Raw genomic sequence first — 15,745 nt, 5'->3', positions numbered from 1 at the left:
AAGGAGATCAGCCCTGGGATTTCTTTGGAAGGAATGATGCTAAAGCTGAAACTCCAGTACTTTGGCCACCTCACGCGAAGAGTTGACTCATTGGAAAAGACTTTGATGCTGGGAGGGATTGGGGGCAGGAGGAGAAGGGGACGACAGAGGATGAGATGGCTGGATGGCATCACCAACTCGATGGACATGAGTTTGAGTGAACTCCGGGAGTTGGTGATGGACAGGGAGGCCTGGCATGCTGCAATTCATGGGGGTCGCAAAGAGTCGGACACAACTGAACTGAACTGAACTGAATTGTAGGACTATAGAATATTTCCCCTCCCTCCCCTCCTCACAACTGCACTGAAGGCCTATTTACAGCGCTTCCCTTCACCCAGTGCATTACACTTGACTACCCAAGAAAAAAATTGCAAGACCTACCACAAGGCTATTGAACCTCACAGTGTCTTAGTTTGCTCATTTATAAAATGGGGAAAATAACAGTATTAATTTTATAGAATTTTTGTTCACACTGTATGTGTTATACATATATATACATATATATATACGCACACACACACATATATACACACACACATACATACATGAATATAATGAACAAAAGAATGCAAGCAAGTGCTTAGGGACAGCTCACAACATAAAATCAGTTATTTGCATTGTATGGTCATGAGTCTACTACACACATTTTATTTTTCATTATTTCATGTTTTATGGCAAGGGTACCTTATGGCCAATTAGTTATGAGGCAAAATGATTGTGGCAAAGATGCTTAAGGCAAAAATACTAGACACAAACCAGACCAGAGCTGAAATCAATGAAATGGGAAACAGAAAAATAACAGAGAGAACCAGTGAAGCCAATTGCTGGTTCTACGAAAAGATCAACAAAATTCATAAAAGTTACAGGCATATCTTATTATTGTACTTCACTTTATTGTGCTTTGCAGATACTGTGTTTTTGTTTTTTTTTTTTTTACAAATAGAAGGTTTATGGCAACCCTATGTCAAACAATTCATTTGGTGCCATTTTTCCAACACCATTTGCTCATTTCATGCATCTGTGTCACATTTTGATAATTCTCTTAATATTTCAAATTTTTCCATTATTATTAGGTTTGTCTGGTGATCTGTAATCAGTGACCTTTGATGTTACTACTGTGACTTACTGAAGGCTTAGATGATACCATTTTTTAGCAGTAAAATAATTAAGGTTTGATTAAGATATGAACACTTTTTTAAACACAATGCTAATGCACACTTAACAGCCTATAGTGTTATATAAACATAACTTTTATATACACTGGGGAACTAAAGACTTTGTGTGACTTGCTTTATCACAGTGGTCTGGACCAAACCTGCAATGTCTCCAAGGAATGCCTGTAGTTAGGCTGACCAGAAATAAACAAGTCACAGATTGTCAACTGCAGAAATGAGGGAGATGACACTGCATATTCTACACACAAAATAGCAAAGCTCCCTCGAATGAAATGCATAACCAAAAAGACATGTATTTACTAAAGAAGTTGAATTTGTAATTTTAAAAAATCTTGGAGTTGAATTTGTAATTAAAAAAAAATCTTCCTACAAAGGAAACTCCAGGCCTAGATAGTTTTCCTGGTAAATTCTACAAAACACTTCATGAGGAAATAACAGTAATGATTCTTTCAGAAAATTTAAGACAACAGTTCTCAATTCATTTTTTGAGTGTTAAACTATTACCAAACCCAGACAAAGACATTACCAAAACATAACAATAAAAAGGACAATATATCATTATTAACTGGGGTTTATCTCAGGAAAGCAAGATTAACATCTGAAAACCAATGTAATTCACCATATTAACAAAAAAGAAGAAGTATAAAATCATTTCAGTTGATTTAGGAAGGGCATTTAACAAAATCTAACATCCAACTTATGCAGGAGAACTATACAAAAAAAGTCTTAATGACTCGAATAACCCTGATGGTATGGTCACTCACCTAGAGCCAGACATCCTGGAATGTGAAGACATCTTGGCCTTAGGAAGCATTACTACAGACAAAGCTGGTGGAGCTGACAGAATTCCAACTGAACTATTAAAATTTAAAACACTAAAAGATGATGTTGTTAAAGTGTTGTACTACATATGTGAGCAAATTTGGAAAACTCAGCAGTGCCCACGGGACTGGAAAAGGTCAGTTTTTATCCCAATCTCAAGAAAGGCAATGCATAACAATGTTCAAATTACCGTACAATTTCACTCATTTCACATGCTAGCAAGGTTATGCTCAAAATTTTTCAAACTAGTATTCAGCAGTACATGAACCATGAACTTCCAGATGTGCAAGCTGGATTTTGAAGAGGCAGACAAACCAGAGAACAAATTGCCAACATTCATTGGATCATCAAGAAAGCAAAGGAATTCCAGGAAAACATCTATTCTTTCATTGACTATGTAAAAGCCTTTGACTGTGTGGACCACTACAAACTGTGCGAAATTCTTGAGAGAGACTGGAATACCAGACCACGTTACCTGTCTCCTGGGAAACCTGTATGTGGGTGAAGAGGCAATAGTTAGAACCAGACATGGAACAACAGACTGGTTCAAAATTGGGAAAGAAGTATGTCAAGGCTATATATTATCCCCCTACTTATTTAACTTATATACAGACTACATCATGTGAAATGCCACCTGGTTGAATCACAAGCTGGAATTAAGATTGCCAGGAGAAATGTCATCAGCTTCAAATATGCAGATGACATCAGTCTAAAGGCAGAAAGGGAAGAGGAACTAAAGAGCCCCTTGATGAGGGTGAAAGAGGAGAGAAAGTAAAAAAGCTGGCTTAAAATTCAACATTCAAAAACTGAAGATCATAGCATCTAGCTCCAACACTTCATGGCAAATAGAAGAGGAATAAGTGGAAGCAGTGACAGATTTTATTTTCTTGGGCTCCAAAATCACTGCAGACAGTCTGCAGCCATGAAATTAAATGACAACTGCTCCTTGGAAGAAAAGCTCTGACATAATGTATTAAAAAGCAGAGATATTAATTTGCCAACAAGGTCCATATAGTCAAAGCTATGATTTTTCCAGTAGTCATGTATGGATGTGAGAGCTGGACCATGAAGAAAGCTGAGGGCTGAAGAATTGGTGTTTTTGAATTGAATTGTGGTGTTGGAGAAAACTCTGGAGAGTCCTGTGGATAGGATATCAAACCAGTCAATCCTTAATATTCACTGGAAGGACGGATGCTAAAGCTCTAATACTTTGGCTAGAAAGTATTAGAGCCTAATACTTTTCACTGGAAAAGATCCTGGTGCTGAGAAAGACTGAAGGCAAAGAAGAAGGAAGTGGCAGAGGATGAGATGGTTGGATAGCATTACTGACTTGATAGACATGAATCTGAGGAAACTCCAAGGGAGTACAGAGGAGTCTGGCAGGCTACAATCCATGGGGTCTAAAAGAGTCAGACATGACTTAGTAACTGAACTGCAACAACAAACAACATCATCAAACATTCATTACTGATAAAAACTTTCAGCAAACCAGGACTAGAAGGAAATGTCCTCAGCCTCATAAAGCACATCTACAAAAACTGCAGATAACCCAATATCTAACGGTAAAGGACTTCATGCTTTCTTCCTAAGATAAAAAAGAAAGCAAAGATTGGGATTTCCCTGGTGGTCCAGTGGCTAAGACTCTGCCTTCCAATGCAGGGGGCACAGGTTCAATCCATTATCAGGAAAGTAAGATCCCACATGCCACACAGTGCAGTAAATAAATAAATAGATAGAGAAATAAAGCAGGGATGCACATTTTTTTAAAACTACCTCCATTCAACACATGTTGAAGCTGAAACTCCAATACTTTGGCCACCTGACGCGAAGAGCTGACTCATTTGGAAAGACCCTGATGCTGGGAAAGATTGAGGGCAGGAGGAGAAGGGGACGACAAAGGATGAGTTGGTTGGATGGCATCACCGACTCAATGGACATGGATTTGGGTGGACTCTGGGAGTTGGTGATGGACAGGGGAGGCCTGGCATGCTGCAATTCACGGGGTCGCAGAGTCGGACACGACTGAGTGACTGAACTGAGCTGAACTGATTCAACACATGGAAGAAGACATAGAAGGTAGCCACATGGCAAAGGAAGAAAAACTTGTTTATTCATTTATAACCTGATTGTCTTTTTTAAAAAATCTGCTGGGATCTATAGAAAAAAAGCTACTAAAACTAATGTTCTACAAGGTTTTAGGATAAAAGATCAATTTACAAAAATCAATTTATTTCTATGTATTAGCAATAAACAGTAGAAATTCAAATTTTAAAACTACCATTTATAATTGCATCAAAATGATATATGAAATAATCATAGATAAATACGACACAGTGGATACATATCGTCTGCTCTGACAATGACAAAACTGCTGAGAATCTAAAGACCTAAATAAACGGAGAGACATACTACGAACAGTAGTCAGAAAATTCAACGTTGTTAAAATGCCAGTTCTCCAGTACTGATCTACAAATACAATCCAAATCAAAATACAAGTAAGCTTTTATTGGTGAAATTTTCAAGACATTCTAAAATTTATATGAAATGTGAAGCACCTAAGATAGCCACAACATCTTTGGACAAAAGAAAACACGTGGAGGACTAACACTAATTTCAAGACTTACTAGTAATTGCAAAAATCAAAATATCATTATAATGGTATACAGATGAAGAAAGCGACCAGTAGAACAAAGATACCAGAAACAGAGCTACACAGATACAAATGGTTTTCTACAAAATGCAAAGGCAATCCAGTGAAGAAATGATTTTCAACATATGGTGCTGGTGATAAGAATCCCTGGTTGCACAGTGGATAAGAATCCATCTGCCAGTGCGAGGGACATGGGTTTGATTCCTGATCCAGGAAGATTCTACGTGCAGAGCAACTAAGGCTGTGCACCACAGCTTCTGGGCTCACATGCTGCTATCACTGAAGCCTGCTGCTCTAGGGCCCACGAGCTGCAGCTACTGAACCCCACTTGCCCTGGAGTCCATACACTGCAATAACTGAGCCCGAATGCTGCAACTACTGAAGTCTGTGCTCTGCAACAAGAGAAGACACCACAGTGAGAAGCCTGTGTATTGCGATAAAGAGTAGCCCGTGCTCACCAAAACTAGAGAAAGCCTTTGCAAAGCAATGAAGACCCGGCACAGCCAAATAAATAAAGAAAATCATTTTAAAAGAACAAACAAATGATGCTGGAACACACTGAATCCAGAAGCAGAAAAAAAAAATCTCTTTAATTATCATATATAAAAATAGCTCAACATCATAAACCTAAATATAAAACTTAAAACTATAAAGCTTCTAGAAGAAAACACAGGGAAACATCTTTGTAACTTTGGGGAAGGCAAGGATTTCTTAGATATTTACAATGCTCATAGTGTGATTCACAAAGGAACAAATTAACAAATTGGGCAACATCAAAAGTAAACACTTCTGCTCTATGAATAACATTATTAAGGTAATAAAAAGGCAAGCCAAAGGGTAGGAGAAAATATATGGAAAGAATCTAATTTATCAAGGATTTGTATCCAAAATATATGAGACTCAAAATTCAATGATTAAAAGCACACAACTCATTAAAAAATTTGACAAAATATTAGAACATCAGTGAAGTTATATGTGTGGTAAATAAGCACAGAAAAAGATGCTTAATATCAGTAGCCAGGGAAATGTAAGTCAAAATCACAATAAGATACTACACATCTGTTAACCAAATCTAGGAAGACTGACCATACACAAAACTGGTAAGGATACGCAGCACCTAAAAGTATCTTATACAGCTGGTGGAACTGTAACAGGATAAAGTTACTTAGAAAAACAGTTTGGTAGTCTCTTAAAAAAATTAAACATATATCTAATTATGATCTTTCAGTATTCAGTATTGTAGGGCTTCCCCGTGCTCAGATTGTAAAGAATCTGCCTGCAGTGCAGGAGAACGGGGTTCGATCCTTGGGTCAGGAAGATCCCCTAGAGAAAGAAATGGCAACCCACTCCAGTATTCTTGCCTGAGAAATCCCATGGACAGAGGGGCATGGTGGGCTACAATCTATGGGGTCGCAAAGAGTCGGTGACGACTGAGCGACTGACACTTTGACTTTCAGTATTTACCTAAGAAAAACGAAAAGTATGTGTTCCTACAAAGACTTATACTTTAATGTTCACAGCACCTTGTTTGTAACAGCCCCAAACAGTAATAACCTGAAAGCCCCTCAACAGGCTAATGGATAAATTGTGCTATACCCATACCTAGAATAATCAACAACAATAAAAAGAACTTATTTCACTTGGCATTATGTCACTCAAGTTTTTCCATGTTTTTGCATATGCAGCATTTCCCTCTTTTCAAAGACTGGATAGTATTGCCCTATGTTATATAACACATTTTAATTTACTCAGTCATCCATTGATGAATATTTAGGTTGCTTCCAAGTCTTGGCTATACTCACATAAGGAATCAAAATTGTCAAATTCAAAGAAGCAGAGAGTAGGATAGGGGTAGCCAAAGCCTGGGGGAAGGAGGAAATGCAGAAGACGTAATCAAAGGATACACGTTTCAGTCATGGAACATGAATAAGTCCTAGAATTCTACTATACAACACCGAGTTTACAGTTAGTAATACTGTACTATATACTTAAATATTTGCAAAGAAGGTAGACCTTATGTTAAAGCTGTTAATCATAAAATAAATAAATAGGATAGGAGAAAACTTTTAGAAGTGATGGATATGTTTATGGCATAAATTGTGGTAATAGTTTCAAGAATATATACTTATCTCCAAACTCAAGCTGCATGCATTAAACATGTACAGCTTTTTATATATCAATCAAACCACAATAAAGTGCTTTTAAAAAATGATAGAATTATTGTGGCTTCCCTCATAGCTCAGTTGGTAAAGAATCCACCTGCAGTACAGGAGACCCTGGTTCGACTCCTGGGTCGGGAAGATCCCCTGGAGAAGGGAAAGGCTACCCACTCCAGTATTCTTGGGCTTCCCTTATGGCTCAGCTGGTAAAGAATCCACCTGCAATGCGGGAGACCTGGGTTCGATCCCTGGGTTGGGAAGATCCCCTGGAGAAGGGAAAGGCTACCCACTCTAGTATTCTGGCCTGGAGAATTCCATGGACTGTATAGTCCATAGGGTCACAAAGAGTCAGATGACTGAGGGACTTTCACTTTCATTTCACTATTGTTAAACAAAGCAACATGGTTTAATCTCAAGATAATTATGTTAAGTGAAAGAAGCCATACAAAAAAGAATATGTACTATATTATGTCCTATATAAAATTCTGAAAAATGTAAACTCATAGTCTGAAAGCAGAACTGTGGTTGCCTGGTGGTGTTGAGGAAGGGCATGAGGGAGAAGGTTACAAAGGGCATAAGGGAGACTAGGGGTATGGGGAAGAGGTTACAAAGCAGCAAACAAAAACTCTGGGGCTGATCTCATCATCTTGATTGTAACAGTGCTTTCACTGATATGTACATGTGACAAAACTTATCCAATTCAACTGCACTTTCAATATGTGCATTTAATTATATATTGCAAAGTTGTTTTTAATGGCATTAGTAATCCAAGTAGGAATAGTTTCTGCAGGATACTGCATTACAAATAGGACATAAGGAGGCAGAGACTGAGGGCAGACTACTTTCTTAAGAAGCTCATCAGCTTTAAGAACAGGAAAAGAAGATGAGAGGGAGTGGAAGACTGATATAACCAGACAAAAAGTGGAGTTACATGTGCTTTAAGCTGGGAGGGGCCTGAGCATATTTATAAGCTGTAGAAAAGGAGCCAGTGGAGAGAATGAAATTGAAAATGTAGCGGTCAAGAGCCAACTGACGTAATGTGAGGACGGAATATCCAAGAAAAAGATAAGTCTTGAGTAAGACAAATCTTATGTATACACAAGCAGGCATGTTTTGTGGTTGCGTTGGGAAATGCAGGAGTGGATAGAAGAGTTAGAATCTGAGTCTGTGATTCTCTTCCTTTTTTTGGGAAGAATTAGGTATGAGAAGCGTAGGATACTGAAGAAGGTTGCTGGAACTCTAGAAAAGCCACTGGCTATAGAAATTGATATGTGGTTGGAGTTAGCTGTTCAACTTAGGGGCATTCTTCTGAAACAAGATGGCAGACAATAAGATGCTTTTGTGCAAACAAAGTAGCTACCATTTACACATGTACATGATGGATTATTATCCAACAATCCTTTTCTGCTCTCTGTTTACCCCTAGAAAACTTCACTCATGTGCTAAGCTTTCTGGTGATTCCACTCTTTTCTCCCTTGATTCACAATAGACTTATAACACTCTTTAAGTTTGTTGGGAGGTATTTCTAACATATGCATGAAAATACAGAATAATTTAATGAACAGCAATTTTGACCATCCACCTCTATTCGATCATTACACTCTACCATATTTACCTCATTAAACAAAACCCTTGAACCAAAGCAGGCTAACTGGACAAGAGAGTTCATCACCAGCAAACATCAACATACTCGCTCACTTGTCACAATTTACTTATTTTGTAAGTAATACCCAGAGCAAATACTCTGATAATTTCAGGTATTACTGTGGGTAGATACAATTGGCCAGCAATGGCCTCTGGAAAACTAGTTGGTAGTTCCCCTGAAGTAAAGTGCTAATATGTTAGAACTGTGTGAATTAGATCATACCCAAAGTCTTGGGTTTGGAAAAAATGCTGTCAACGCATGGATTTTTAATATAAATGATAATTCTGATTCAGAGCACAGATACTATTTTCTTTAGTGTTTGTTAACACTCATTGCCGCTTCAGCATTGGTAAATTTGAGGGTGGTTAATAAAAAATATTTTTCTTCACGTCATGTAATATTTCTGAAGCTGAAAGTATGCAATCAGTTCTAAAGACAAGAGCTTTGGTCTCCAAGAAGTAATAAATCATCTGTTAAATCTAAAACACTGTAATGTGAACAGTACCTGCCAAAACAGACTGTGTGCATCTCCTCTCAGAAGTTCAACTGTGTCCCCTGCCTGAATGTGTAATGGGGGTCCTTCATGAAGAGCGGGGGGCGGCGTTCCACTGTAGCTTCTAATAGCCTGCATCTTTGGTAAACCTGAAAATAAACAACACAACTCTTAGGATTATGAAAATAATAAAGTGTGAAATCCAAATGTATTTCTTAAAAAAAAAAACAACAAAGCCATTAGGAACATTAAAGAGTTTTAATAGCACCAAGCCCAAGGAAACATACGAGGTAACCACAATGGAATGCTTTTCAAGTTTCTCATTATTTGAGATGGTAATAAAATAAGACACATATGTATCCCCTGATTCCTTATACATTTTTCCTCTCCCTCACCATCAATCTCTTTTTAGTTGAAAAAATATTTCTCTTTCAGCTGATGCCTACTTCATAAAAAACACATCAAGTATAGTTTAACGGAAAAGAATCAATTTTTTCATCAATTCTGTCCTTTCTGCCTATTACTTTCCTCTTGGGCATTGGCTGATTTCATCACGAAGGAAGCCCACCCTTTCTGTGTATGTATCACATTGCCCAGTATAAGGCTCATATCTTAAGGTTATCTTTGTAATTCAAAACAAAAACGGTGATGGATGTGCCACTGCAGTCCTTAAGACATTTATATGGAGAAATTCTTCAGGCTCAAATTTAGGCTTGCAAAACGACACAATAAAGGGAATGTGTCTAAGCCAATAGTATCAACAGTACTTGAAATACTGATCCAGGCCTTTTGTTGTATTTCTTGGAATTTCATTTTTGTGAACAGCAGCTTCAATTGCACCCAGGCCTGACTGCACCGACACGGCTTCCAAATGCACCACATCCCAGTCCCCTTTTCATCTGGAGGTGAAACTGCTCCTGCCAACAAGGCTGATTGTGCAAAACACGGTATCTGTTGCACATTGAAGGATTTAAGCTATTGTTTATTACACTTCAAGACTTTTTATTCTAAAGATTAAACACAAAGACGCTATAACTGGCTGAAATTGTGGCACTCAATAGAGGAGGATGAATGACCGTCATTCAGTTCTAAGTGTCCGGGTTACCTCAAAAGGACCTCTGTGTCTATATGAAATGCTCCAGCAAAAGGTTGAATAAAGTCCCCCAAATCATTTCTTAATAACCACCCAGCAGGGGGTGAGGAGAAAACAAGTGTGGCTATAAACTAAACAGAACTGACAAGTTTTATTCAGCACTTCCTTATCAGCCCAGTCCATCAGAAGACAGAAGGGCTGAAAAGCAATGCACCCTCCACCCCATTTAACAGCTGTAACTGTCGAGACGTGTTTTGAGTTGCCACATCTCCCCTTTGCTTCAGTTCTTGTGCCACAGAACCCCGAAGTGATGACTTTGATCCCACATCTCTCATGGAGTTTCCCCACCAGATGGTAGAAGGCGGTGGCACCCTTAAACAAACAGCAGACATTGTCTTTTCCAAAATGAGAGAACTCTTCTCGGTTAAGTGTTTATCAGACTCACTCTTAACATACTATACCTGAGTGTGTGTGCGTGTGTGTTAGTCACTCAGTTGTGTTCAACTCTGTGGCCACATGCACTGTAGCCCACCAGGCTCCTCTGTCCATGGGATTCTCCAGACAAGAATACTGGCGTGGGTTGCCATTCCCTCCTCCAGGGGATCTTCCCAACCCAGAGATTAAACCCAGGTTTTCTGTATTGCACGCAAATTCTTTATTATCTGAGCCACCAGGGACACCCGTATTTGACTACAGAAAGCTTATTTTACATTTTTTATTAAGATACTGTGGTTAACATAAAATGAGACCTAACCATCCCATGCATACCAAAACAGATTTAGAAGTTTAATAGATGGAAGAGGATGCTAAAATAGAATTTTTGAAATGCAGCATAGTTTGCATGATAATTATTCCATGTTGAGGGGCCAGAGTAAGCCTTGGTGTGCAGTAAGCCTTGGTTTTACTGAGCATTTCTAGGGCAAGAAAGGCATTTTGTTCAGTAGGCTCCCTTGATAATTTTGTTTTTATGTCAATTTTTAAATAAAGGCTGAAGACAAAAAGAAGAGTTTTTAAACCTGAAAGAGCTGATGTGGCCTTAAATACCAGGATCAGTTGAATGACAGGAAGGGCCCTGGCCTTCACTGCAATTGTCTCTGTAGACAAAGATCCACAGGGACAAAAAGAAGCAGTGCCATGTGAGAAATGGTGGGAACAGCAATTCTCTTATTGCCGATGTGCCCAAGTTACTCATTCTCAAGAAGAAATGATTGAAAATGCATAGACTTAAAAAAAATATGGAACACTTCATGAATTTGTGTGTCATAAGAAAAATTAAGTTTGATGACATTTCACCAACCAAATATAGGTTATGGATTAAAATCCAGAATGCCCAGGCTATACAAAAAGGCTGTGAAATAGGTATGGAGCAATGTTGAATTATTTATGCTTTTCAATGGACTAAAATGTTGACAACATATGACCTAGTAAAATCATAATATTTAAAACTGAAAATAGTACATATATTAACATACTTCAGTCAAATAATGAGACCTAAGTACTAGTCTTAGGATTTACTTGACTAAGCAGTCTTTGGAATGATGGACTTGGTTTTCATAGTCTTGTTTATTCCTTATTTTTTCATTTACTCTATTTTTTCTGCTATTACTTTCTTCTTGGTTATGAGCTTCATTTGAGGAGTTGATTGAGTAGCACACAAGCACAGAGTATGTTGCTGATCTCATTCCTTAGACAAAAATTGTGTGACCCTTGCCAAGAATATGGTTGAGCCCAGGTAATAGTCAAAGGAGATTGCTACTAGCCTGAATTCAGCCATACCTGATTTGCCAGATATGTTTACTTGACTCATATGCTTTTCAGTGGGATGAGTTATAAATTTATAGTATAATGGAATTTATATTTTTGGTCACTTGTTAGGATCATCTTTGGCTATTTATTTCTCGTTGGCCAGCATATCCCATTTCAGGGTGACCTGTCAAGGCTACAGGGCAATAGAGATTGAAAAGGTGAAAGGAGTGAAGCCAGGGCACAGTGACACCATGAATTCTGACAGTCTGCCCCTCGCCTCTGATGCCTGCACAAGGAGGGGTTCTACAGTACTAGTGGGACGAATGGTTGCTTTCCAAAAGGCCCTTTTGTATTCCTTTCTTTTATTAAAAAAACAAGACAGTGACATTGCCAAAAAAGGTGAAAATAATCACATTAACTGATAGATAAAAATGCAATTAAAATAAGAGAGGGAGTGGGTTAAACTTCATGTCCGCACTCAGCCATCAGTATAATTGTTGACATAATCTACTGCCGCAGCAGGCATTCACACCTCGTAAATGAGATCAAGAATGGAGGAGAAACTAGATTTATAGATGTTCATATTTAGAATAGTCATTTAGTGTTAATTTAGTATAGGTTGTCTTCTCCCCTTATAAAATATTCCTGACAGGTTTTAACCTCTGTTTAAAAATGTCCAGGACAGAACATTCACTACCCACGTCCCCGTGACAACTCAGTCATTGTTGCATATAGTTTATTAACAAGCTCTATCTGAAACTTACTCAGAACTTTCTCTAACTTCTCTCCATTGACCTGCCTCTTTCCATCTGGAATTACGCTGAACAAGGCAAATCTCCTTTTTATAGACTAGACTTTCAAAATTTGTTCAGGCTTAAAATCCCTAGTTTCTTATTTGAAAAAAAAAAGAAATTCTTATTTTCCTTTGGTTATCCACCCTTCGAGGGATTCTGAGATGCAACATGGTATAAAACTACAAAAGCAGAACTGTAATTTCCCTCACTGATATGGACCCATCAGAAATAAGTGGCTAAATGTTATTCTAAAAAAAAAACTGATTAAAACATATAAATTCCATTACATGATAAACTTATAACTCACTGCAGAAAGCTGCTTTATTCTTCTCAGGTAAACATGGATGTAATAGTTGTTTACTTTCTATTCTAGAACTGAATTTCTAATGGATATGTTGGTATAATTACAAGGCTGCTTATCAAAATCTGAAAAGTTATATTGAAACTACCTTCAGATATTAAATGCAAAATGATCATATGTAATGCCAACATACACAGTTGAGCAATCGTGGGGTTTTCCAAAACTTTATATAATCAATAATCTTTATCCAAGGGGATATCATTAAAATGGCTGAGACAAAACAGATCTCTGTCCAAATGTTTAGTTATTTCAGCTTATTTTATTCCCTTCAACATATGCTTTGCTATATGGCTAACTGTGTCCTTAATATAATACATAACTTGTAGACAATTGTGCCCTTTAACTTTTGTTCATATTGGCAATGGCTCTCTGGGGAGGCCTTACAAATAGCTGTGAAAAGAAGAGAAGCAAAAAGCAAAGCAGAAAAGGAAAGATATAAGCATCTGAATGCAGAGTTCCAAAGATTAGCAAGGAGAGATAAGAAAGCCTTCCTCAGTGATCAATGCAAAGAAATAGAGGAAAACAACAGAATGGGAAAGACTAGAGATCTCTACAAGAAAATTAGAGATACCAAGGGACCATTTCATGCAAAGATGGGCTCAATAAAGGACAGAAATGGTATAGACTTAACAGAAGCAGAAGATATTAAGAAGAGGTGGCAAGAATACACAGAAGAACTGTACAAAAAAGATCTTCACGACCAAGATAATCACGATGGTATGATCACTCATCTAGAGCCAGACATCCTGGAATGTGAAGTCAAGTGAGCCTTAGAAAGCATCACTACGAACAAAGCTAGTGGAGGTGATGGAATTCTAGTTGAGCTATTTCAAATCCTGGAAGATGATGCTGTGAAAGTGCTGCACTCAATATGCCAGCAAATTTGGAAAACTCAGCAGTGGCCACAGGACTGGAAAAGGTCAGTTTTCATTCTAATCCCAAAGAAAGGCAATGCCAAAGAATGCTCAAACTACCACACAATTGCACTCATCTCACACGCTAGTAAAGTAATGCTCAAAATTCTGCGAGCCAGGCTTCAGCAATACGTGAACCGTGAACTTCCAGATGTTCAAGCTGGTTTTAGAAAAGGCAGAGGAACCAGAGATCAAATTGCCAACATCTGCTGGATCATGGAAAAAGCAAGAGAGTTCCAGAAAAACATCTATTTCTGCTTTATTGACTATGCCAAAGCCTTTGACTGTGTGGATCACAACAAACTGTGGAAAATTCTGAAAGAGATGGGAATACCAGACCACCTGACCTGCCAAATAAGAAATCTGTATGCAGACCAGGAAGCAACAGTTAGAACTGGACATGGAACAAGAGACTGGTTCCAAATAGGAAAAGGAGTACGTCAAGGCTATATATTGTCACCCTGCTTATTTAACTTATATGCAGAGTACATCATGAGAAACGCTGGACTGAAAGAAACACAAGCTGTAATCAAGACTGCCGGGAGAAATATCAATCACCTCGGATATGCAGATGACACCACCCTTATGACAGAAAGTGAAGAGGAACTAAAAAGCCTCTTGATGAAAGTGAAAGTGGACAATGAAAAAGTTTGCTTAAAGCTCAACATTCAGAAAATGAAGATCATGGCATCTGGTCCCATCACTTCATGGGAAATAGATGGGGAAACAGTGGAAACAGTGTCAGACTTTATTTTTGGGGGGCTCCAAAATCACTGCAGATGGTGATTGCAGCCATGATATTAAAAGACTCTTACTCCTTGGAAGGAAAGTTATGACCAACCTAGATAGCATATTAAAAAGCAGAGACATTACTTTGCCTACAAAGGTTCGTCTAGTCAAGGTTATGGTTTTTGCTGTGGTCATGTATGGATGTGAGAGTTGGACTGTGAAGAAGGCTGAGCACCGAAGAATTGATGCTTTTCAACTGTGGTGTTGGAGAAGACTCTTGAGAGTCACTTGGACTGCAAGGAGATCCAACCAGTCCATTTTGAAGGAGATCAGCCCTGGGATTTCTTTGGAAGGAATGATGCTAAAGCTGAAACTCCAATACTTTGGCCACCTCATGCGGAGAGTTGACTCATTGGAAAAGACTCTGATGCTGGGAGGGATTGGGGGCAGGAAGAGAAGGGGACGACAGAGGATGAGATGGCTGGATGGCATCACTGACTCGATGGACATGAGTCTGAGTGAACTCTGGGAGTTGGTGATTGACAGGGAGGCCTGGTGTGCTGCGATTCATGGGGTCACAAAGAGTTGGACGTGACTGAACTGAACTGAAAATCAGACAAGGACCCCACATCATCCTTATGCAGGAAGAATTAGCAAAGAGAAGAATCAGAAATATTAAAATGATGGTTTTACTCCAGTATTGTCACGCGGTTCTGGTTAAATAAAACTGAAGCCAATGTAATTATGTGGAACACTAGAGTTTTCTAAAACCATACAGAAGTATTTTTAAAAAGGGGATCTGAAGCAAGATTTCCTTTCAAATCTGAATTCAATACCAGTAAGAGTGACATATGCCAAGAAAGGATTTCAAGTGTACTTTTTAAAAAGAAGTTAATTCTAGGTAGAGTTCTATTGGAAAGTTGCTAGATATAAACTATTTCACTGGTAATTTTCACATAAAGCCTCAATGAACTTAGCCTACTGTACCTTTATCAGCCACTGTGGCTTCTGAGAAGAATGACTGCCACAGCAGAGATCAGTATCTATTCAGGAGGCTGATATGACTGCCCTAATGCAATGGGCTTCCCCAGGGCTATAACTTAGAGCTGAGAATTGTGTACTAGA

General features: G+C 38.4%; 1 protein-coding gene across 3 annotated transcripts in view; it reads right to left on the bottom strand.

Annotated features, from left to right (window-relative positions):
- Nucleotides 1-15,745, bottom strand: part of VAV3 (vav guanine nucleotide exchange factor 3) — a 432,801-nt gene that overhangs the window by 78,785 nt on the left and 338,271 nt on the right. For all 3 annotated transcript variants that reach the window (XM_059885057.1, XM_002686162.6, XM_024990050.2), the window contains exon 20: nucleotides 8,996-9,132. In XM_059885057.1, the coding sequence (XP_059741040.1) occupies nucleotides 8,996-9,132 (137 nt within the window). The remainder of the gene's footprint in view (nucleotides 1-8,995; nucleotides 9,133-15,745) is intronic.

Source organism: Bos taurus, chromosome 3 (assembly GCF_002263795.3).
Source record: "Bos taurus isolate L1 Dominette 01449 registration number 42190680 breed Hereford chromosome 3, ARS-UCD2.0, whole genome shotgun sequence".
Classification (NCBI taxonomy): Eukaryota; Metazoa; Chordata; class Mammalia; order Artiodactyla; family Bovidae; genus Bos; species Bos taurus.
Note: the sequence above shows the minus strand (reverse complement) of the source record. Positions and strands in the feature narration are given on the sequence as shown.